The sequence below is a fragment of the Chiloscyllium plagiosum genome, chromosome 33 (genome assembly GCF_004010195.1).
Source record: "Chiloscyllium plagiosum isolate BGI_BamShark_2017 chromosome 33, ASM401019v2, whole genome shotgun sequence".
NCBI lineage: Eukaryota > Metazoa > Chordata > Chondrichthyes > Orectolobiformes > Hemiscylliidae > Chiloscyllium > Chiloscyllium plagiosum.
Window position 1 is genome coordinate 15624642 of NC_057742.1, and position 24008 is coordinate 15648649.

General features: G+C 40.0%; 1 protein-coding gene across 3 annotated transcripts in view; it reads right to left on the reverse strand.

Annotated features, from left to right (window-relative positions):
• Positions 1 to 24008, reverse strand: part of LOC122539881 (breast cancer type 1 susceptibility protein homolog) — an 86012-nt gene that overhangs the window by 36143 nt on the left and 25861 nt on the right. For 2 of the 3 annotated variants that reach the window (XM_043675020.1, XM_043675019.1), the window contains 7 exons: positions 23204 to 23343; positions 21894 to 21993; positions 20941 to 20989; positions 16130 to 16278; positions 2570 to 6238; positions 1170 to 1252; positions 223 to 382 (listed from right to left, as the gene is read on the reverse strand). In XM_043675020.1, the coding sequence (XP_043530955.1) occupies positions 223 to 382; positions 1170 to 1252; positions 2570 to 6238; positions 16130 to 16278; positions 20941 to 20989; positions 21894 to 21993; positions 23204 to 23343 (4350 nt within the window). The remainder of the gene's footprint in view (positions 1 to 222; positions 383 to 1169; positions 1253 to 2569; positions 6239 to 16129; positions 16279 to 20940; positions 20990 to 21893; positions 21994 to 23203; positions 23344 to 24008) is intronic. The other variant, XM_043675021.1, reaches the window with a different exon arrangement.

Genomic DNA, 24008 nt, shown 5'->3' on the forward strand with positions numbered 1-24008 from the left:
TGGAACAGGCCACATCACCTCTTCTGACTTGCCTTAAAAGGCACAGCTCCAAAAGATTTTGCAAACCTAATTTACAACAATCCAATTAAAGTAGTGCATTTTCCTCTGTTAATATTCATGCTAAGAGTCAGAGAAAGTATTTGCACAAAAACAATGGAATAAATCTCACCTCCAGATTTTGTAACTTCATGAACTTTACTTTTTGAAAAACAAATGAACTACCTGCATTCCCATCGTGTTCAGTTAACTCTGGGCAGCCTTCGAAGTGGTTCATTGACAGCATGTGCTCAGAGTCTTGGCTTCCACGTTCATCCAGGACTGCCTCAAGCACAGCCATTTCACGTTCAAGTTTCTTGATGTTATCTTGTATTGCACGTCTTTGCTTGGAATGTAAAACAAGAAGTCTCCAGTTGAAATAAAACTTGTTTAAAAAAATAACAATGTTACTTAAATGTAGCTTGTTATTTTCAAAATATTTTAAACAACTCAACTTCGACTCAATTATAATGGTAAAAGACACTTAGTTCTGATCTTTATAGCTCCAAATTTATATGGAGGATTTTTAATCATAATGCAAGACTGATGACAGACCTCATCAAAAAAGTGTTTTTTGCCTAAAAATCAACTAATTTCTTTTAAGTACTGGATTTAGATGATAAACGCATACTACAAGCTAAGACTACTTGCTGCACCAAACCCACTTTCAACTGACGAGGCAAAAATTACACCATTATGATTTTGACCCTACTTAATGTCACAAGGGAGGCTGATAACTGCAGACAAAATTTGAAAGATAGGGCTCTGAGAAATCTGGAGCTAACCCTTATGGTAACTGAGCAATTACGCTTGGACATTGATTTATGTGATGCCAGTTAACCCTGACCAGTACATTGCTGGTCCAAAGTGGCACAGTAACCATCATATTCTAAAATATTATTAAATCATCTTATTTCAATTTTGTTGTTACCCAACAATTTAAAAATGTAGGAGGAACATGACAGTTTTCAAATAATAGGTCAATTCTACAGATCAGTCTTGTGGGAAAATATTACCACAAATCTCAACTCTTGTACTTTGTAAAAAAAAAAATTAATTGTCTGCAATAAGATTTTTCTCATGGCACATTTCAACCTTTTATTTTGATATCAATTTATAACATTATATTTTACCTGTGTGGTTAGAATCTCACTCTCTGGAGAGGAGTCATCTGTATGGCTGGCTTCACTACCATTACCAGGTATGTTCTGACCTTCTGTTGGCAAACATTGTTGAGAAACCAAGATTATTACAATCTGCGCCTTCATGCTAAAGCTTAGGTGTGGAAAAGGAGATCAATTAATCAAATACCCCCTTCCTGAGCAATGGTTTCCAAGTGTTTCAACTCAGATCCCAAAATCAAATCTAATGCTCCAATGTTTTAACTGAAGCAAAGCATCACAGACTGCATTCTTCACCACCACCCTTCAGCCCCATTTTCAACCCAAAATAAGTATTCTTCAGCACTTCCGGTTATGTAATACATGGGATATGATATAAACAATTAATAGCAATTTGCCTTACAAAGTTGACCAGTTCTTTGAATTCTCCCCCTCTTAAGTTTATTGAAATTTATTTTGAACACTGATCTGTATTCACCTTAAGAGATACACTATTCCAAACTCTAGCGTTACCTCTGATCCTCTTTGGATCATCCCCAGTAATTGTCCTACTTTTATTTCCACTTCCAGAACTATCAGCTCTTTCAAGTCCTATTAGGAGATCTAGGAACCTGTTCTACTCACAATCCTGCTCGTCCAGGTCGATCAACTAATTTGATAGTTACACCCAAATTTTCCTTATCGCAAAGGCAAAAAAGTATCAGATAATGAATGCAGAAATCAAATGAACAGTAAAAATACTGGAACTTCAGTGCCATTAACAATTAAACTATAAAATGCAGAAATTAAGACTACTGCTAAACCTGTAACACATCTTGGACATAGTCAAATGCAAATTCCTGCACACATATAGCCCCCTACTAACAAACAACTAGAACATACCACAATGAAAAATTGACTTGTTAATATGAAGTGGTGCTGCTTGCAGTGTCAGGGCACACCAGATTTGGAACATAATATTTCTGGTCGTCTTAAATGCTCTTTTTTAAAAAGAGCACAATGACCACAATTGACCTTGAAATATTATTCTGATTAAAATGATAATGATTCAGTTTATGTTTCTTTGCCAAAGTATTTTTGGGCATTTACATTTTCTTGTTCACTAGAAACCATGGTCTTAAAATTGGTTCGAATTTCCTAGTCAACTAGTAAACCAACAGAATTTAAAATCAGAACACCAATAGCAATAGGCTGTTGAACCCCTTGAGCCTGCTCTGCCATTCAATAGCATCATGGACTAACCCAACATTCCTCACATGTACTTTCCTACCTTTTCCCAATGACCCTGGACTCGCCTACTGATAAGGAATCTATCTGTCTCAATCTTAAACTTTGTCCCATGTTGAAACATTAAATTGCAGTCATTTTGTGGATCAACTCACATTAAAACAAAAACGTTTTCCCAAAATTACCATTAATTTCCATACCCAAACACGGTGGCTGCAGACATGGAGCTCCCACTGTTTCTTCAACTGTGCTGTAATGTTTCTCTTCTCGATTTTCCAATTCAGCAGCACTTAAAGCATTTATTTGTTTCAGAGTCTGACTGCTCATTTTTGGTTGGGGACTGGCATCAAGGGATGAACCATCAGACTGAGAAGAGAACAGATCAGGAGACTCTCCAGATTCTTGGCTTGGGGAAAGGCATTCATTTTTGAGACAGCCTTCGCTACCTACATTTTCTTGCAATTTATTTGCTTCAGTATAATCAGTTTTTTTAACTTCTGTGCTGCTGTTGGGCAATGAAAAGGCTTGCACGAGTGAGTCTTTTAAAGACAGACATCCTGTAACTGAGGGGCTTTCTGACGCAGTTGGAGCATTTGATCGCGATCTGTTCAATCCAAAGATCTGAAAACACGGCAGTTCTTCATCACTCGTTTCAGATTCGGAAGTCGATAGTTTAACTGGTCGCTTCCTCCGGCCTCGAAGTTGATCTTGTGTTGAGCTCCTCTCATTCGGTTTCTCTTTTGCAACTTCATGCTGTCTCAGTTGTTCTTCACGCTCTCTCAACTCATAATTACTTTGCATTTCATCCAGTTCATCCACACTTTTTGTACTGATGTTATTTCGGCTTCCTTTAGCACCGTCCAGCAGCCCATCAGGAGTTATGGAAGATATCTGTGAATTCTGTGGACATTTGTTCTCACTAGTTTTATTTTTGACAGGTGTGCTTTGTTCCGCGTTCATAAATGTTGGCAGAGAGTGGCATCTTGCAACATCAGTCGAGTTATCCAACTTGTTTTCTGTGGTGTTTTTGACAGCTAAGGGACCATTGTGAAGTATGTTTCTAGTTTTATAAAATTCTCTCTCTTTTGACAATTTTTCCAAAGTATTTTCTTGACAATTATCTTTTTCACTTGCTTCTTGCCCAAGCAGATCTCTTGCTGAAAACAATAATTCAGACTCCGGTTGGGCACTGGATTTAAGTCTAGTGCTTAAGACATTGTGCTGAGCCTCCTGGCTGACAGCTACTTCTAGGCCTCTGTTTTTGACTTGTATTGTGGTTTTTATACACCATGAATTGTCTTTTGCATTGCTATTGAAGTGCTCATTAGCTTTGGCCTCGCTTGATCTATCAGAATCAACTATTTCTTTCTCTGTAGTAACTGGTGAGCTACTACAATTTGATCCTTTTCGTCTGAGTAACCTGGTGTTCCTTTTTCCCTTCAATCTGCTCCTTGATGGAGGCACCACCTCCTGGACATACTGTGGAAGTACAGGCGAAAGAGGCAATCCAACATTTGACGCAGTTGGAGGCACAATTTCTACAGAATTGCAATTCTCCCGATTCGATAGTTGCTGTACGTTGTCTAACTCAGATGTGCAAGGTTCACTTTTATCATCATTGGCAATCTTAGCATCTCGAATCGGAGAGTCAATTTTATCCGAATTAACTTTCCCCAGTTCCGGAGGTGCATCACTTCCATCAGTGTCTCTGATTACTGTACCTTCTGTATTGATCTCCTCCGAATTAGAAGCTGCTATATTATCAAGACTCTTGGTATCTGGAGCTGTTGCACATGCATTTTGTGCAGCCTGATACTCTGTGGCTGGCATAAGAATGAATGATCTTCGTTTTGATAACCTGAAAGACTTTAGAAGTAGTTCAGTGTCTACTTCACTGTCTTCATTTGTCTCTTTTGAACTTGTCTGTTGTTTGATAGAAACATCTTCTCTGCTGTCTGCTTTACCAATTATAGTTCCTACTCTGGAATGACTTCCACATGGAGTCACTTCACCTTTACCCACATAACTGCAATGTAATTGTGGGTCACTAGGTTTTTCCCCATGAACTGGTTGAGGGGCAAGTAGTAACAAGCTGGCTTCTGAACTTGAACCCTTTGAGTGTCTGTCAGATACTGCAATGAATGAGGAATGATCAGAACATAATGGATGTTCAGCTGACACTGCAGCATCCTCAGTTTCTGCTGCTTTGTGGCAGTCCTTTAATTGTTGATGGACAGCACTGCCTTCAAACTCTTGTACAACAGATTTTGCAAGTGATCCATGAGAAGCTCCATACTCTTGCTGTGAATTGTCAGCATCTGGTACATGGTCCTTACAAGCTTGAACTATAATATCCTGATTTGATAAATTCTCACTTTCTGCACACACCATTCCAACATCAGTATTTTTCTCACTAGGCTCTGCAAAAGGGGCACAGCTTGTACAAGGTGAGAGGATTGAATGCGACCTGGTCAATTTAGATTTCTTCCCTTTGTTTTTGTCTTGCATGATCAACTCTTCATCCAGTAATTTCAATCTGTTGCTTCTTCTAGTAATCCTGGTTTCTAGTTCAACCTTCACTTCTTCACTGCTTGGGAAACTATCAATCTTGTTCTCATTCAAAACAATTGGGTCGCTTCTCGGACTTCTGTCAGTTCTTACAATGTGATTAACCAGCTGCAAAGGTTTAGTTCTTTTTTTAGTCTGATTTATTGATGACTTTTTTCCTTTTCTCCCCAAACTTTTGTTCAATTTTTTCTTGCTCTCACCATCTGTCTTACATAACTCCAACTTGAGCTGCTGCACATTTTGCTCAGCATCTTCCACTACTACATCATTACTAATTGCGACCTTGGGTGGTGTAGTAATAACTAGTTTGTCAATTTGTTTGATATTAGATGACTCATCTAATATTTCTTTACTTGCCTCAGTTTCGATGTCCTTAGATTCAGGGACATTCTCTTTGGGGTCAATTTCATTACTTGCATTCTGAACATCACTATCATGGTTATTTTCATCATTTACAGCCCTCTTTATAAAGTCTTCAGGGTTTAGTCTATTGCTTTTTCTTTTTGTTTTTTGAGTTTTATTGCAACCGATAAAGACACCTTCTCTGTGAGGAGTTAAATCATCATTCTTACTGTCAGAATTAAAACTCCAGTTGACTGGAACACTTTTTCGCTTGTCTCTTTTATAGGTTTTCACAAAGACTTTGTTTTTAACATCAGTTGGAACTGTTTTTGGCATTCTTGTGTGTTTGAAAGAGGAAAGATGATCATTTTTAACATTTTCAGTATCTTCTGCACTGGAAGTTCCTTCCTCAGATGCAGGACTCACTCTTTCTGCTAAGGAATCTGACTCAACGTTCTGGTCACATGGATTAGATTCGACAGCAAGAGTTGCCACCTCATCAACATTAATGGTGGATAACCATTCACTGACTTTCATGATTCTCTGGCTTTTCCTCCTGGATGCCTCTGGAACTGATGAATTCTTAGACTGAGTTACACTTGTCTGAAAATCAGTTTCATCTTTAACCATTTGGTTTGAAACTTTCTGATTCAACTTTTCATTACTGTCCAACAGATCAGCATCTTTCTCGAGCACACTTTTTTCTGACAAAGGCATTGTTCCGTCAGTGAAAAGTTTGTTCCCAGCAGGGCAATTTTGTTTATTTACCCATTCTGCAGCAAGTTGTAAGGAGTTCTCAACTGCAATGACTTTGCCAGGTGCCTCTGGGCTACAGAAGTTACTTACAGATTTTTCCTCAGTCATTTGCTTTTGCTCTGTTTCTGATTCAGCTGCACAGGAATAATCACCTGCATCTGTATTTTCAGTATTCTCTGACACATCATCTACAAATTAAACACATTTTCAGACTTGGAATTAGTTTTGCTTGAAAATTAATTTTTGATCTCTTATTTTGCTTGTGAAGATGTTTTTATGAAGCTTTAAAGTTGAATTTAAATCCAAAACCTTTGATAGCAACTTTCTCTCCCAATGAGGAACAACTTTGAAGAAATTTGTAATTGAAAATTTGGTGAAAATTATGTTAAATTACAGATAGTAGGGCAAACAAAAAGATCACTGCCATATGATCACAAAGTAATAGCTTCATGTCAGATTCTTTTCCCCCTGAAATTGCAAACAAATTGATGTACAAAACCAGCAATTAACAATTTATTATGAATATCGAATATCATCCCTAGATCAAATAGTCATATTAGTGAATGAATTCCTGCTTCTTATATTGAACCACTTGGGGGGGCAAGAACCAGCCTGATAACATCTCCAAGAATGGGAACACTGCTTTTTGCCCTAAATCATCCATTTTTAACAAAATGTAAATGCATCAGTCAGATCCATCTTCAAATTTAACTGAGGGAAATTTTAACTTTCACAAAACTCCACTAAAGTCGATATTCTCTAAAAATGAGATGATAAAATTTGGTGTATTGAAAGCTAACCCCTCGCCTGAAGATAGTGTAGCAAATAGATAAAACAGAGGGAAATATATGATATTAATCAAAATGGCCAAAAGATGTCAGCAAAATATTGATGTTTAAATCATTATTTAAAATTTAATTTCGCTCATCTCACGGTCAATCTGTCAACTGTGCCAACTCCTATGGTTTCCCTCAATTTGAACAGTCAGCAATGTTTCTGTTACTTCCTCCTGTTACTCAGTACTATCAATAAATTTATTCTCAAATTCCCAAGCATTTGCCCTGTTGACCTGCTCAACTAATTCTTCAACCCAGCCTTTAATTCCCTTGTTCCAAACATTGTTCCATATTCTGTGCTGTAGGAGAAAGAGAGACGACTGCACATGCTGGAGATCAGAGTGAAAAAGTGTAGCCCTGGAAAAGCACAGCAGGTCAGGCAACATCAGAGTAGCAAGAGAATTGATGTTTTAGGCATAAGCCCTTCATTGGGAATGTGGGGTGGGTGGGGGGAAAATGTTGAGACAGAAATAAGTGGATGGGGGTGGGATAGCTGGGAAGTCATTGATGCAGGTGGGGGGTGATGTTGATAGGTTGGAGCGGATAGGTGTGAAGGAAAATGAGCAGATAGGACATTTCAAGAGGGTGGTGCCGAGTTGGAGGGTTGGATCTGGGATGAAGTGAGGGGAGGGGAGATGAGGAAACTGGTGAAGTCAAACATTGATGCCATGTGGCTGGAGAGCCCCATGGGGGAAGATGAGACATTCTTCCTCCAGGCGTCAAGTGGCTTAGATTTGGTAGTGGATGTAGCCCAAGTTTTGCATGTCCTTGGCAGAGTGGGAGGGCGAATTGAAGTGATCGACCACTGGCCGGAGGGGTTGTTTGGTGCATGTGTCGCAGAGATGTTCCCTGAAACCTTCACCGAGTTGGCGTCCTGTCTCCCCAATGTACAGGAGACCACATTGAGAGCAATGGACGCAGATGAGGTGTTTGGATGTGCAGAAAAATCTCTGCTGGAGGAGGAAGGATCTTTTAGGGCCTCGGACGAGGGTGAGGCTCAGGCTTTACACCCCTTGCTGTGGCAACAGAAGTTGTGGGGAGAGGGGGGTAGGTTGATGGAGGGGTGTGCATCTATTAAGGGAGTGGCGGAGGGAATGGTCTCTGCGGAATGCTGATAGGGGTGGGGAGTAAGTATATCTCTGGTGGCGGGCTCAGACTGTAGTTAGCGGAAATGGCGGAGGATAACGTGCTGCATCCAGAAATTAGTGGGCTGGAAGGTGAGGACTAGGGAGAATTCTATCTTTATTGCGATTGGAAGGGTAGGATTCAAGGGCAGATATGTAGGTAGTGGAGATGGGCTGGAAGGCATTGTTGATTACGTGGAATAGGAAAATTGCATTCCTTGAAGTAGGAGGCCATCTGGCATGTCTATGAGCGGAATTGCTCCTCCTGGGAGCAGATATGGCAGAGGCAGAGGAATTGGGAGTAAGGGATAGCGCTTTTTCAGGAGTGGGGGTGGGAGGAGGTGTCATCCAGGTAACTGTGGGAGTCTGCGAGTTTGAAGTAGATGCCTGTGTGGAGTCGGTTGCCGGAAATGGTGAGCCCATTTTTGTTCCTTCAGGTTGAAATGTTGCACTGGAGCATATCTGCCATACACCAGGGAGAGTCATTCCTTTAATTGCCGAATTGGCTTACCTCTGTTAATTATTACTGTGTCTCATTGGGTTTCAGAAGAATGACTGCCTGCTGCATACTTGTCAATATTTCTACACTAACTTTGCACAGGCACCACTCTATTCCGATTCAAAATGGTCATCAGGAACTTCCTTCAAAAATCCACCCTTAACCCATCTGGTCTCAAACAACAACATTTCCACTTTTAACTTCCTCATGAAAAAAAATCATTTGCCATCTCCAAATACTTATCTCTAAAGGCTCTCTGCTCAAGTTTTTCAGTCAGCCCTCTGTACCTGCCAAGAACTTGATGTCCGCAAAATTCAACATTTTTGTCTCTTATGCAATGTTTAGCTCCAACTCTACTGTACGTAAAAAGAAGAGTTCCCTTTCAAAAATTTCTTTCTGCTTCTGAAGGTATTATTTTTAAAATCAGCCCCATTGTCCTCCACTTTAACAACAAGCTGCGCTATAGAATCATACACAGCATGGGGTAAGCATTCATCACACCAATCTTGATCTCTTCACATTCAGAATGTCACCTTACAGAAGTTTTGGGAAAGTTAAAATTTGTCTCAGTTGAATTCCAAGATGAAAGACAGACCATTCAGTCTCCAATACACATTACATTACATTACATTCCCACTAATTCCATTCTCGTCCCTGGCCGATTACTCAGACTACACAAGAGGATTTCATTTGGCCAAAAGTGGAGCTTCAAACATTAATTCCAACCAATTATGAAGATTTTAACCATGTTTCCAACCTCACATTGGTGTTCACATAATTAAGAGATTCACATTTTTCACCTCTAGACTAAATCTGTTTAATACCTTCCTTGCGAAATTTTCATCCCTCCAGCTGGTTTAAAATTCAGGTATTCATACTATGTTACACATTTATATCATGTTCTGCTTCTCCACAGATCCCATCATCACTGATCTGCAGTGCTTTTATATGCTTCAATCCACAATATAGAATTACATTATCAAAACTTGTTAGTATCATGTACTCTTTAACTTTTCACATTAACTTAGCCTGTTTAGCCTGGCATCAGCATAATCGTACATTTCTCCTCCACTCCTCAAAATGCCCTGTTATTGGATCAACTTTTAATCTTCTCAGCCCAAATCTCTGCAGTGCCACATGAACCCTTCATAGAGTCAGAGATATACAGCACAGAAACAGACCCTTCAGTCCAACTCATCCATGCTGACCAGATATTCCAACCCAATCTAGTCCCACCTGCCAGCACCCGGCCCATATCCCTCCAAACCCTTCCTATTCATATACGCATCCAGATGCCTCTTAAATGTTGCAATTGTACCAGCCCCCATCACTTCCTCTGGCAGCTCATTCCATACACATACCACCCTCTGCGTGAAAAGGTTGCCCCTTAGGGCTCTTTTATATCTTTCCCCTCTCACCCTAAACCTATGCTCTCTCGTTTTGGACTTCCCCAACCCAGGGAAAAGCTTTTGTCTCTTTGTCCTATCCACGCCCCTCAATTTTGTAAACCTCTATAAGGTCACCCCTCAGCCTCCGACACTCCAGGGAAAACAGCCCTAGCTTATTCAATCTCTCCCTGTAGCTCAAATCCCCCAACCCTGGCAACATCCTTGTAAATCTTTTCTGAACCCTTTCAAGTTTCACAACATCTTTCCAATAGGAAGGAGACGAGAACTGCACGCAATATTCCAACAGTGGCCTAACCAATGTCCTGTACAGTTGTAACATGACCTCTCAACCCCTGTACTAAATACTCTGACCAATAAAAGAAAGCATACCAAATGCCTTCTTCACTATCCTGTCTACCTGCAACTCCACTTTTAAGGAGCTATGAACCTGCACTCCAAGATCTCTTTGTTCAGCAACACTCCCAAGGACGTTACCATTAAATATATCAATCCTGCTAAGCTTTGCTTTCCCAAAATGCAGCACCTCACATGTATCTAAATTAAACTCCATCTGCCACTTCTCAGCCCATTGGCCCATCTGATCAAGATCCCGCTGTAAACGGAGGTAACCTTCTTCGCTGTCCATTACACCTCCAATTTTGGTGTCATTTGAAAACTTACTAACTATACCTCTTATGCTCACATCCAAATCTCTCCTCTTAAGAGTTTTAAAGATAACTTAAGATTATATGGGGCAATAGAGTCTAAATATTTAAATGCATACCTGGAAAGAAAAATGGGAATCCCAGTATGAAACATATCTTAGTTAGCCTAAACTAAATTCTGCAATGAGTATGCTAATATAGAATCAAATGTATGCTAATTGATAAGTTATTAAAGGGAATCAAGTCTACCTTTTTGGGAAAAACTGGTGATTCTGGTCCTCAGAAATACAGTGTTTGAAAAATCCGTGATAAAATGATAAATCAAAACATTAAATTTGTAATACGGTGAATAGTTTTATACTTTTTGAATACATGTACCGAGTGTGAAAGTACCAAAGAAAGTATGAACAACCAGCCTTGAAGCTACTACTTGCAGATGAAAGGTCCAATTTGCACGACTAATCTTTCAGTAAAAAAGAGTTGAAGAATCTCCTTTCAACATTTTCCAATGAAATATTGTGCCTGTAAGTAAAAGATTCTTTGAAGAAATCTCAGTCCCCCAAGATAACAGAATAATACCCCTTGGATATCAATCAATTTCACATGACTCAGTGACAAAAATAACACTAGGCAACTCTATTGTGTTTTTATTGATTAGAATGAGGCCTTCAATGAAACAATGTAATCTGCAAAACTAGTTTCTACTGCCGCCAACAGCACAGGAACCATCAAATGGCAAAGCCTATTCGATCATTCAGGTTTGCCCACTTCAATCAATTTTAGAGTCATTAGTCATAGAGATACACAGCATGAACAGACCTTTGGGTCCAATTGGTCCATGCCAACTAGATATCCAAATCTAATAGAGTCCCATTTTCCAGCACTTGGCCCATATCCCTCGAAACCCTCCCTCTTCATATACCCATCCAGATGCCTTTTAAATGTTGTAATTGTACCAGCCTCCACCATTCCCTCTGGCAGCTCATTCCATACAGGAACCACTCTCTATGTGGAAAAAGTTGCACCTTACATTCCTTTTATATATTTTTCCCCTCTCACCCTAAACCTAGGCCCTCTAGCTCTGGACTCCCCCACCCCAGGGGACTTTGTCTATTTATCCAATCCATATCCCTCATGATTTTAGAAACATCAATAAGGTCACCCCTCTGATGTTCCAAGGAAAACAGCCCCAGCCTATTCAGCCTCTCCTTATAGCTCAAAGCATCCTTCCGATAGAAAGGAGACCAGAATTGCACGCAATATTCCAAAAGTGGTCTAACCAACATTCTGTACAGCTGCAACATGACCTCCCAAATCCTATATTCATTGCTCTGACCAATAAAGGAAAGCACACCAAACACCTTCTTCAGTATCCTACCTACCTGTGATTCTACTTTCAAGGAACTATGAACCTGCACTCCAAGGTCTCTTTGTTCGATAACACTCCTGAGGACCTTGCCATTAAGTGTCTAAGTCCTGCTAAGATTTGCTTTCCCAAAAAATGCAGCACCTTGCATTAATCTAAATTAAACTCCATCTGCCATTCCTCAGCCCATTGGCCCATCTGATCAAGATCCCCTTGTAATCTGACGTAACTTTCTTCATTGACCATGACACCTCCAATTTTGGTATCATCTGCAAACTTACTAACTATACCTCCTCCTATGTTCACATCCAAATCATTTATGTAAAATGAAGAAAAGTTGTGGACCCAGCACCGATTCTTGTGGCACACCACTGGTCACAGGCCTCCAATCTGAAAAGCAACCCTCCACCACCACCATCTGCCTTCTACCTTCTGTATCCAAATGGCTAGTTCTCCCTGTATTCCATGAGATCCAACCTTGCTAACCAGTCTACCATGAGGAACCTTGTCAAACGCCTTACTGAAATCCATATTAGATCAGGTCTACTGCTCTGCCCTCATCAATCCTCTTTGTTACTTCTTGAAAAACCTCAAATCAAGTTCGTGAGACAGGATTTCCCACACACAAAGCCATGCTAACTATCCCTGATCAGTCCTTGCCTTTTCAAATACATGTAAATCCTGTCCCTCAGGATTCCCTTCAACAACTTGCCCATCACCGATGTCAGGCTCACCTGGACAATAGTTTGCTGGCTTTTCCTTTTTAAAATAGTGGCACCACGTTAGCCAACCTCCAGTCTTCCGGCACCTCACGTGTGACCATCCATGATTGAAATATTTCAGCAAGGGGCCGAATAATCACTTCCCACAGAGGGGACACCTGATCAGGTCCTGGTGATTTATCCACTTTTATGCGTTTCAAGACATCCAGCACTTCCTCCTCTGCAATATGGACATTTTTCAAGATGTCACCATCTATTTCCCCACATTCTATAGCTTCCATGGCCTTCCCCATAGTAAAACTGACAAAATACTCGTTTAGTATCTCCCCATCTCCTGTGGTTCCACAGAGACTGCCTTGTTGATATTTGAGGGGCCCTATTCTCTCCCGAGTTACCCTTTTGTCCTTAATGTATTTATAAATAACTCTTTGGATTCTCCTTAATTCTATTTGCCCAAACCATCTCATGTCCCCTTTTTGCCTTCCTGATTTCCCTCTTAAGTATACTCCTACTGCCTTTATACTCTAAGGATTCACTCAATCTATCCTGTCCATATCTGACATATGCTTCCTTCTTCTTCTTAACCAAACCCTCAATTTCTTTCATCATGCAGCCTTCCCTTTCACTCTAACAGGAATATACCTTCTCTGGACTCTTGTTATCTCATTTCTGAAGGCTTCCTATTTTCCAGCCAACCCTTTACCTGTGAATATCTGCCCCCAATCAGCTTTTGAAAGTTCTTGCCTAATGCTGTCAAAATTAGCCTTCCTCCAATTTAGAACTTCAACTTTTAGATCCGGTCTATCCTTTCCCATTATTATTTCAAAACTAATAGAATTAATTATGGTTGTTGGCTGCAAAGTGCTCCCCCACTGACACTTCAGTCACTTGCCCTGCCTTATTTCCCAAGAGTAGGTCAAGTTTTGTACCTTCTCTCGTATATACATCCACACACTGAATCAAATTTTTCTGGTGTAGACTTAATAAATTCCTCACCCATCTAAATCCTTAAAATACTCTGGCAGCCCCAGTCTATGTTTGGAAAGTTAAAATCCCCAACAATAACTACTCTATTGTTCTTACAGCTAACTGAAATCTCCATACAAATTTGTTTCTAAAATTTCCTGCTGACTATTGAGGGTGTCTATAATACAATTCTACTAAGGTGATCATCTCTTTCTTATTTATCAGTTCCACCCAGATAACTTCCTTGGATGTTTCCTGAGAATACACACCCTAAATACAGCAGTAATGCTATCCTTTATCAAAAATGCCACTCCCTGTCCTCTCTTTCCCCCCCCTCCTTCTATCCTTGCAAAAGCATTTGTATCCAAAATCATTCCTGTCCATCCCGGAGCCATGTTTCTGTAATTGCTATGATATCCCAGCCCCATGTTCCTTACCATGTCCAGAGTTCATCTGCCTTCCCAGTTTGGCCTCTTGCATTGAAGTAAATGCAGTTTAACTTATCAGTCAGTCCTACCTTGTCCTCTGCTTTGTCCCTGCCTGCCCTGACTGTTTGACTCAGTCCCTTTCCCAACTATACCATTCTCAGAGTGATCTCTTTCCTCACTATTTCCCTGGGTCCCACCTAACCACCAATCCTCCTCCCCCTCCAAAACCCCACCCGACTAGTTTAAATCCTTCCAAGTGGCTCTATCGAATCTCCCAGACAGTATATTAGCCCCCTTCCAATTCAGGTGCAGTCCGTCTTTCCTGTACAGTTCACTCCTGCTCCAGAAGAGATTCCAATGATCCAAAAATGTGAACCCTTCTCCCCTGCATCAGCTCTCCAGCCATTCATCTGCTCTATCTTCCTATTCCGACCCTCACTAGCTTGTAGCACCGTGAGTAATCCAGATATTAATACCTGCGAGGATCTCCTTTTTAAATTCTTGCCCAACTCTCCAAATTCTCCCTTCAGAATCTCATTCTTTTTCCTTTCTATGTCGTTAGCTCCAACGTGTACAATGAATTCCTGCTGGTTCCTCTCCCCTTTGAGCAGATTCTGCACCCAGTGAGATACCCTTGATTCTGGCACCAGGGAAGCAACACATCATTCTGAGATTTCGCTGCTGGCCGCAGAAGCGTCTGTCTGTGCCTCAGACTATAGAGTCCCCTATCACAATCGATTGTTTGGAACCTGATGTACCCTTCATTGCATTAGAGCCAGTCTCGATACCAGAAACTTGGCTGTTTGTGCTACATTCCTCCGAGAATCCATACCCTACATTTTCTAAAACAGCATACTTGTTTGAAATGGGGATAGCCACAGAAGACTACCTGCCTACTCCTCCTACCTTTCCTAGAGTTAAGCCATCTCTCTGACTATATCTGTGCTTTTGTCCCTTCCTACAACTGCTATCCATCATAGCCTCTACCTCTTGTAAATTCCTCATTGCCTCTAACTGCCACTCCATGCGATCAGATAGGATTCACAACCAAAGACCCTTCATGCAGACATAATTATCAGTAACATGGAAACTCTCCCTAAACTCTACATTCGACAGGAAGAGCATATCACTCTACTCAAAGCCATCTTTGCTCCTTCACAATTTACAGACCCAGAAAATAGCTTCACCTTTTTGCTCTAAAAAAACAGTGCTCCAGGCCAACTTAGTACTTATGGTTTATATTTTTAAAGACAAAACTCAAGAAAACATAAATCAGAAAAGAACCCGATCTACTCACTACTGGAGACGTACAGCAAGGTTAAAACAATGCACTTCTCTGTTCCTGTGCTGTGAGCTCTCCCACACAGGTTCCTCCAAAGTCAGCTATGAATTTCACTCTTTGTTAATTTTTCCTCAACGCACTCTGATTTCCAGAGATATATGAACTCAAACAGCAACGACAGTAACTGTGCAGATTCATTGCTGTGTCGGTTAGCAGTGTAGGTTTCTTTCTCTCCCTCACTGACCATCTGGTTGCTGCTTTTAGTCTGTTTTTCTCTTTTTAAAAGTGCTGTTGTTTTGATCTTTTCCCACGAAAGTTCCAAAACAATGCAACAGCATCTAAAACAGTAATTGCTGCTCCTGGAATTTGAGGAAATCACCTCCAGCACCTAAAATATCTCAAACAAAAGGAGCAGCTCTTACAGCCACAATTTTTTCCTGTCCTCCATCCTGGAATACCCAGATCCTTTTCCATTTCTTTTTCAAAAAAGCATTTACTACTAGAAATTGCTTTAGTCCAATTACCAGTGCTTGTTTCAGATAAGAGATCACAATAAATTAAGACAAGAAGGCTGTAAATGCAGTTCTGAAAAAGTCATATTGGAGTCAAAACATTTTACTCTCCACAGATGCTGTCAGAGCTGCAGGATTTCAATAGTACTTTCACAAAACTCACCTGCGACCAGTTTTTAGTGTTTTGAATCCAATAGTTATAAAGTTGAATTCATTTCGACAGGATATTTATTGCCTCAGAAAATACAAACTCTGAAGTCTAGGATTTTGGCAATTCAATCAAAAGCATACCTATTTTTGATGAAAACAGTTCCTCCAGTATTGGTTTCGATAATTTTGATTTTTTCCCTTGGTAAAGTTTCTCATCATTGTCACACTGATCAATTTTCTCTTTTTGAGGAGTAGTATTCATGTTCACAGTCCTTGAACGTAATGTTGATCTACGGGAACAACCAGAACAGCAATTATGGAATTCAAGCTTTAGTGAACTAATTATTGGTATTACAAATCTTCATTTGAAAAATGAAATTGGGTTTTGAAACGAAACTAATCTGGGACATCAAAGAAAGTACAGGGTGAAGTAGTTAATAGATAATCATGCTAACACAGACTTGGATCAGGATGACTAATCAGTATGAGTAGCAGTAGGAAAGTATATCTGTTAAGTATTAGCTGTAACACTAAGCTTTACACCTGTGTTTTCCCAAAATGGTGAGGGGTAGGGGGAGGGAGGTGGGGAGTTGGAGCTAAGAAGTTGCCTGACCTATTTATTTCCTAGCAGCCCATTTTTCTGGTCAATTCAGGAACTTTTAAGCCAGCACTTATGGTTGACAGCAGAACAAGGGCACTCACTGTTGACCTCAAAAGAAAGCCTCACGATGAGATCTTCTAATCTTATCAAAAAGAATTTTATCAGTCTTGCTGTGCAGTGGATTGCAATATTCTTCAATAGGGAATCACAGTGTGAGGTTGCAGTGATATCCTTATGCTTTCCAAACAATGCAAATCACAGCATTTTCTGACAACCAAGCAGAAATGGAAAAACACTCATGCACAAATCACTTTTCAACAAACTTAGCGGGTAAAATACAGATGATGCAAAGTTTGAGATGAAGGAAGAAGCGGAAAAAAAATTTCAAAAGTTCAGTTTAAAGAATACCTGTATAATTAAATCACAATGTAGATACCCAATGTGACACTATACAGAATTATTTTCCCAGGATTGGATTTGTTGCTCAAGAAACAAGATACACCTTTATGCAGGGACTCTAACAGCAATGAGAGAACTAAACAGAGGTAATACTCGTCACAGAACTGCTGAACTCAGATTGCTGGCTTGAAAGTGTTGTGCGCACATCAGGGTAACAGTCAGACATTTCAGGACCTGAATGCAAATCTGCCCATGTCCCCATCCTGCTCCACACCTAGCAAAATCTGAGTCACTTGAGAATTAATAAAAATGTGTTCAAAATATCAGTTACTTCAATAAAGGTTACAGAACCAAATGATCAAGTATGGAAACAGTATTTAAAAGCTCAAAAATCCTAATGGATAATAAGGCATTGAAACCCCATCTTTGCCATGGTGGCTGATCTTCACTCGCAAGTCAATAATCTTTTCTAAATAGTATCAAACATTAGAGATAAAATAATCATTTTAACTTTTATCAGTCTATGAAGTGCACTTTAATACTAATCACATAGGTAGTAATAGGGATGAGGTTCCGCATAACGATCATGGAGAGCTCGGAAAAATGTTAAAAAGCGGTTCCTCATTAGTGATAATCTCCTGATTACTTCCAGTGTTACGTGCTAGTGAGGATAAGAACAAGAGGATATGGCAGATAAACGCATGGCTAAAGAACTGGCGCAGGAGGCAGGGATTCAGATTTTTAGATCACTGGGATCTTTTCTGGGGCAGAGGTGACCTGTTCAAGAGGCACGGGTTGCACCTGAACTGGAGGGGGACCAATATCATGGCAGCCAGGTTTGCTAATGCTGTAAGGGAGGGTTTAAACTAGATTGGCAGAGGGTGGAGTCCTCAATAGCAGAGAGGTAAGTGCGAAGCTCGAAGGAGACACAGTAATCAGAATACTAAGTTGAAGAGACAGCTCAGGCTGGAACACGACAGAAAATAAAGAATGCCTGTAGGAGTAAATTGCATTTACTTCAATGCCAGAGGGCTGACAGGTAAGGCCGATGAAATCAGGGTGTGGATAGGTATGTGGGACTGGAATATTATAGGCATTACAGAAACATGGCTAAGGGAGGGACAGGACTGGCAGCTTAATGTGCCGGAGTACAGGTGCTTTAGGTGGGACAGAGGTTTTGTAAGTCGGGTAGCGGGAGTTGCATTTTTGATTAAGGGGAATATCACATCAGTAGTCAGAGATGAGTCAGAGATGAAATAACTGAAGGATCATCCAGTGAGGCTTTGTGCGTGGAGCTAAGAAATAATAATAAGAAATACAGTGATATTATTGGGGTTACACTATAGGCCAAATACTCAACAGGAATTAGTGGAACAAATATGTCGGGAGATTGGAGAGATGTGCAGGAGCAATGTGGCTGTCATAGCAGGGGATTTTAATTTTCCTAACATAGACTAGGACTGCCAAAGCGTTAAGAGCTTAGAGAGAGTGGAATTTGTTAAGTGCATTCAGGAAAGTTTCCTCAAGGGGTACATAGAGGATCCTACTTGGGAAGGGACAAACCTCTTTGGAAATAGGGCAGGGTAGGTGATGGGAGTGACAGTGGGGGAGCACTTTGGGACCAGTGACCTTAGTTCTATTAAATTTAAAGTAGTTAGGGACGAAACTGGTCCAGAGGTTCAAGTTCTAAATTGGGGCAAGGAGAATTTTGATGGAATTAGACTGGAGTTTGCAAGGGTTGATTGCAGTAGTTTGTTTGCAGGCAAAGGGACCTCTGGCAAGTGGAAGACCTCAAACTCTAGCTATCTCACTTTTTAAGGTCTATATGTTCCTGTGAGGGTGAAGGACAAGATTGGCAGGAATAGGGAAGCCTGGATGACAAGTGATATTGAGGCTTCGACCCGATAAAAGGAGGTCAGGTACAGGCAGCTGGGATCAAGGGTATTCTTGGAGGTATACAGGGAATATAGGAGTTTACTGAAGAAGGAAATCACGAGGGCGAAAAGAGAGGCATGAGGTAGCCTTGGATGAGAAGATTAGGGTGAATCCAAAGAGGTACATTAGGTTTATTAAAGGAAAAAAAACTAAAGAGAAAATAGGGCCCCCCGAAGAACCAGAGTGGACATGTACATAGAGAGCCACAGGAGATGGGTGAGTTTCTTAATGAATATTTCTCTGTTTATCATGGAGAAAGATATGAAACTTGGAAAATTGGGGAAGTTAGTGGTGATATCTCCGGGAAAGTCGATATTACAGTAGAGGTAGTGTTGGGTGCATTAGAACGTATGAAGGTGGATAAATCTCCTGGTTCTGACCAGGTATATCCAAGAACACCAAGAGGATAGAGAAGAAATTGCAGAGGCCCTGCCTAATATTTTTGCATCATCGTTAGCCAGTGGTGAGCTTCCAGAATACAGCAGGGTAGTGAAGGTTGTGCCATTATTCAAGAAAGGCTGCAAAGAAAAGCCTGGGAACTACAGACCAGTAAGCTTAACATCCGAAAAGATTCTGAGGGATGAGATATACATGCATTTGAAAAGGCTGGGTTTGATTAGGAGTAGTCAGCACGGCTTTGTGAGTGGAGATCATGCCTCACAAATTTGTTAGAGTTCTTTGACGAAGTGATCAGGAAGGTTGATGAGGGCAGGGTGGTAGAAGACGTAGTCTATATGGATTTCACTAAGCATTTGATAAGGTTCTACACAGTATGTTGCTCTGGAAGGTTAATTGCGTGAAATCCAGGGCGAGCTGACAAACTGGGACACAAAACTGGCTTGATGGTAGGAAACAGAGGATAACAGTGGAAGGATGCTTGTCGCACTGAAGATCTGTGACTCGTAAGTGCCTCAGGGGTCACTACCAGGTCCATTACTATTTGTTATCTATTTCAATGATTAGGATGAGAATGTACAAGGCATGATTAGTAAGTTTGCTGATAACACTAAAATAGGTGGCATTGTGGGTGAGGAAGTTTATCAGAAATTGCAGCAGGACCTTGGTCAGCTGGGGAAGTGAACCAAGCAGTGGCGTTTAATATAGATAAGTGTAAGGTCTTGCATTTTGGAGAGTCAAATCAAGATAGTAGTTTCATGGTGAATGGTAGGGCCTTAAGGAGTGTAGTGAAACAGAGGGTTCTTGGCGTTCAGGTTTACAGTTCTCTGAAAGTGGAGACACAGGTAGTCAGGGCAGTGAAGGAGGCTTTTTGACACACTGGCCTGCATCAGTCAGGACACTGTGTATAGAAGTTGGGAGGTTATGTTGCAGTTTTCCAGGACGTTGGTGAGGTCATATGTGGATTATGGTGTTCAGTTTTGGTAACCTTGTTATACAGGAAGGATGTTATTAAACTGGAAACAGTGCAGAAGAAATTTACAAGGATGTTGTCTGGACTCAATGGTCTGAATTACAGGGAGAGGTTGGACAAACTAGGACTTTTATCTTTACAGCATAGGAGGCTGAGGGGGTCTTTATAGGAGGTGCATACGATCATAAGAGATATGGATAGGGTGAATGCACTCAGTGTTTTTCCCAGTGTTGGGGAACCAAGGACTAGAGGGCATCAGTTTAAGGTTAGAGGGGAAAGAATAAAAGGGAACCTGGGGGCAACTTTTTTTTTTAAAAGCACAGAGCGTGGTATGCATATGGAATGAGCTGCCTGTGGAAGTGGTTGAGGCAGGTACATTAACAACATTTAAAAGGCATTTGGACAAATACATGAATAGGAAAGGACTAGAAGAATATGGGCTAAGTGCAGGGAAATGGCTTTAGCGTAGATAGGCATTTTGGTCAGCATGGACCAGTCTGGGCCAAAGGCTGTCTCAGTGCTCTATTGCTCACTTCACATTTTTAAAATATCAACCCAAAAGAGCATTAGAAAAACATTTATGAAATGCAGTTAGGTTTCTGGCGCCTTACAGGGCAAGATTCTTCCGATTTGTCTAGTTCCACTTACTTTATATTAATATGTGTTTTGAACAAAGGCTCCTCGGAAGAATCTGAATCTGTAAAACAAAAAAAAACATTTTAAACATCTGTATGTTGATCAAATGCCAGCTGTTACACAAGCAGGAACACATCTATCTCATGGGTTCACCTGACAAAACTGATGAGATAACCTGGACCACGAGTGTTTCACCGCTAGAGGTGTCACCCCAGTACTAAATCACGAAAAGATCCACTGGAAGAAAGAGAGTCCACAGCAGTATCCAAAGACAAACAAGGAGAGCACCCAGTAACCCTTGCCAGCATTTACTCTTCAAACAATACCATTAAAAAAAACTATCAAACAACTTATCTTCAAAGTTGATAATCTTCAAATGAATAATTTAAGTAAGCATTAAAGAATCTATAGAGCAATTAAGCATTAGAACATCGAACATTACAGCACAGTACAGACCCTTCAGCCCTCGATGTTGCGCTGACCTGTGGAACCAATCTGAAGCCATCTCATCTGCACTATTCCATTCTCATCCATATGCCTATACACTGATCACTGAAATGCCCTTCAAGTTGGTGAGTCTACTACTGTTGCAGGCAGTGCATCCTATGCCCTTACTACTCTGAGTAAAGAAACTACCTCTGACATCTGTCCTATATCGATCACCCCTCAATTTCAAGCTACGTCCCCTTGTGCTAGCCATCGCCATCGGAGGAAAAAGGCTCTCACTGTTCAATCTAAATTATCCTCTGATTATCTTATTACTTCAAAGCGAGACAGTGGAAGCAGAATTGACCAGTAGTCAAACAAGATAACTGATTGTTCTAAAGGGGCAGCTGATGCCTTGGGAAAAGACATTCTTCCCCTCCCAAATTTTGTTAAGAGAAGTGGGCCTTTGGTCTAGGGAAATGCAATAAGCCACATAAAACAACGATCATCTGTTCATGCACAACAATCAAAATTCTTACCAATCCCAACATAGGCTGTTGTTCCCTCTACTTTCTGCCTTTTATTTCTTGTGGAAACTCTTCTTACAAATTCAGTCAAAGGGGGGTCAGAGCACACGTTCTGAGTAAGGAAATACACATGTTATTTAGAATATCTTTAATTATACAATCTAAGTTATGCAATATATAGTTATTTTCTAATCAATAACTACAATGATCAAACTGCAGAAATTACATCACAATCATCAATGTTTTGGACTAAATCGCATGCAAGAATCCCACTCGCTGATGTCTGGCACAATGCGCAATGATCAAACAAATTCCCCCTGGTATTCCAGAAACAGAGTACAAGTATAAGGGAGTGATCATAAGACCGATCCAATTCAGACTTCAGAAGCATCTTTCACAAATTATTTAAGACATGTTCCAAATCTCTGAGCAAGGTAACTGCCATATAATCAATGAGTGTCTCTACATAGCTTAACGTTCACATTTGAAAGTTGCCTTAAAAATTGATATCATGCTGTGTTAAAATACTCACAGCTGCAACATCATTGTGAAATCTTAAAATTAGATCAGTTGGCAATAAAAATTTTCAGCTTTGAACCATCACCTTAAACACATTTGGTTTGCAATTTGTTTAAAAAGCAAACATCTTTTACTTAGTCAGTTTATCAACCTCATATTCAGAGTATACAAGGAAGTTTAAGTATTTAAGGAAATGTGAAAAGGAGGGGAATAAAAATCAAAACCATGACTTAGAAGTAACTGAAAAAAGAAGAGAAAAATCACAACATTCACTACCACAGCACATTTTAACAAATTGCAAGAAGCATGAGATATGCTACAAACAGTAAGTAACCCTAAATTACTGGGCACATTGCATCTTAGTTGTCAAACTCCTCACAAACATCAAGGCTGGACTTGCACAGTAAATTCAAATGAATATTTCAGCCATTTAGGGAGGGAATTTTATTTTATGACCTTGCTTTGATGACATGTTTTATAGCCCTAATATGTCAGAACTAGAAATGGAACTCAAAAATTGTTTTTTGCATCTAATTGAACTCCTATTCACAGATTTCCCTGTCTGCCACTTGGTCAGCTTGTCTCTCCATCCTTAGATCTAAGGGTCTATCTTGTCAATGAAAGTTAATGTTCAAGATATCAGAACATGTGATTTGATAATGCCCCAGGTATTATCAAATCACATATCCAAAGTCTACTACAAAAATGTTATCTGGATTAGAATGGTTAAAATAAAATTCATAACATTCACTGCGAGATGTACTCCGCTGGCAACCTTTTAATCAATAAAAGATATGAAGTACCAAAGTGCGATTTTTGGAGATTCCCGTAGCTATAACGTTTTGTGGTGTATTGTTGCCCCAAGCCTGGGTGTCATCTTTCCATAAGTCTCTGTAAGCACTGTTCTCACTTGGAGTCTTTTTTGGTGTGTTATCTATGGAGACTGTTAAAAAACATGCAAGATCATAAGTAATCCAAATTTTTCAAATATTATTTAATATATTTACACATTCACTCACTAATTTTAACAGATTGAGCTTTTATTCTATTTTGTAAAAGCTGTATGGCTACCTAACAGTTTTTGAGTGATAACTTGAGTAATGCATTCAAAAATCATTCAAGATCAGCTCTTAACAGCAATTTTAAAAGCTTGATTTGAACAACAATCATTCTAAAATAAATTAAAACTAAAATAGCTACACAGCCAATTTTTTGAAACAATGAAAAAAATCTAAACTACAATGTGGATTACATAATTTTATTAAGATCATAAGGCATAGCAAAAGTAGGTTATTCATTGAACCCTGTAGATAGTGACCAGTGAACTGCCTTCCCAGTCCTTTCCTCCATCCATATCATCCATGTACTTTATCCTGCATGTGTTGAGGGAAAGTTTATTGGATTTGTTTATTAAAGCTTCATAATTGTTGACCTGTAGTTAGAATCTATTTATTATAAATAAATAGTTTTTTTTTTAATGAATGGACCAGACTTTTTGTAGCTCCCGGTCTAAATTAGGAAACTCACAGCCTGCTTACTGTAAGGAATCCACTCCATTCTCATTTCGCTCTATCTCTGACATATCTATTCTGATGTTGGCAACTTACA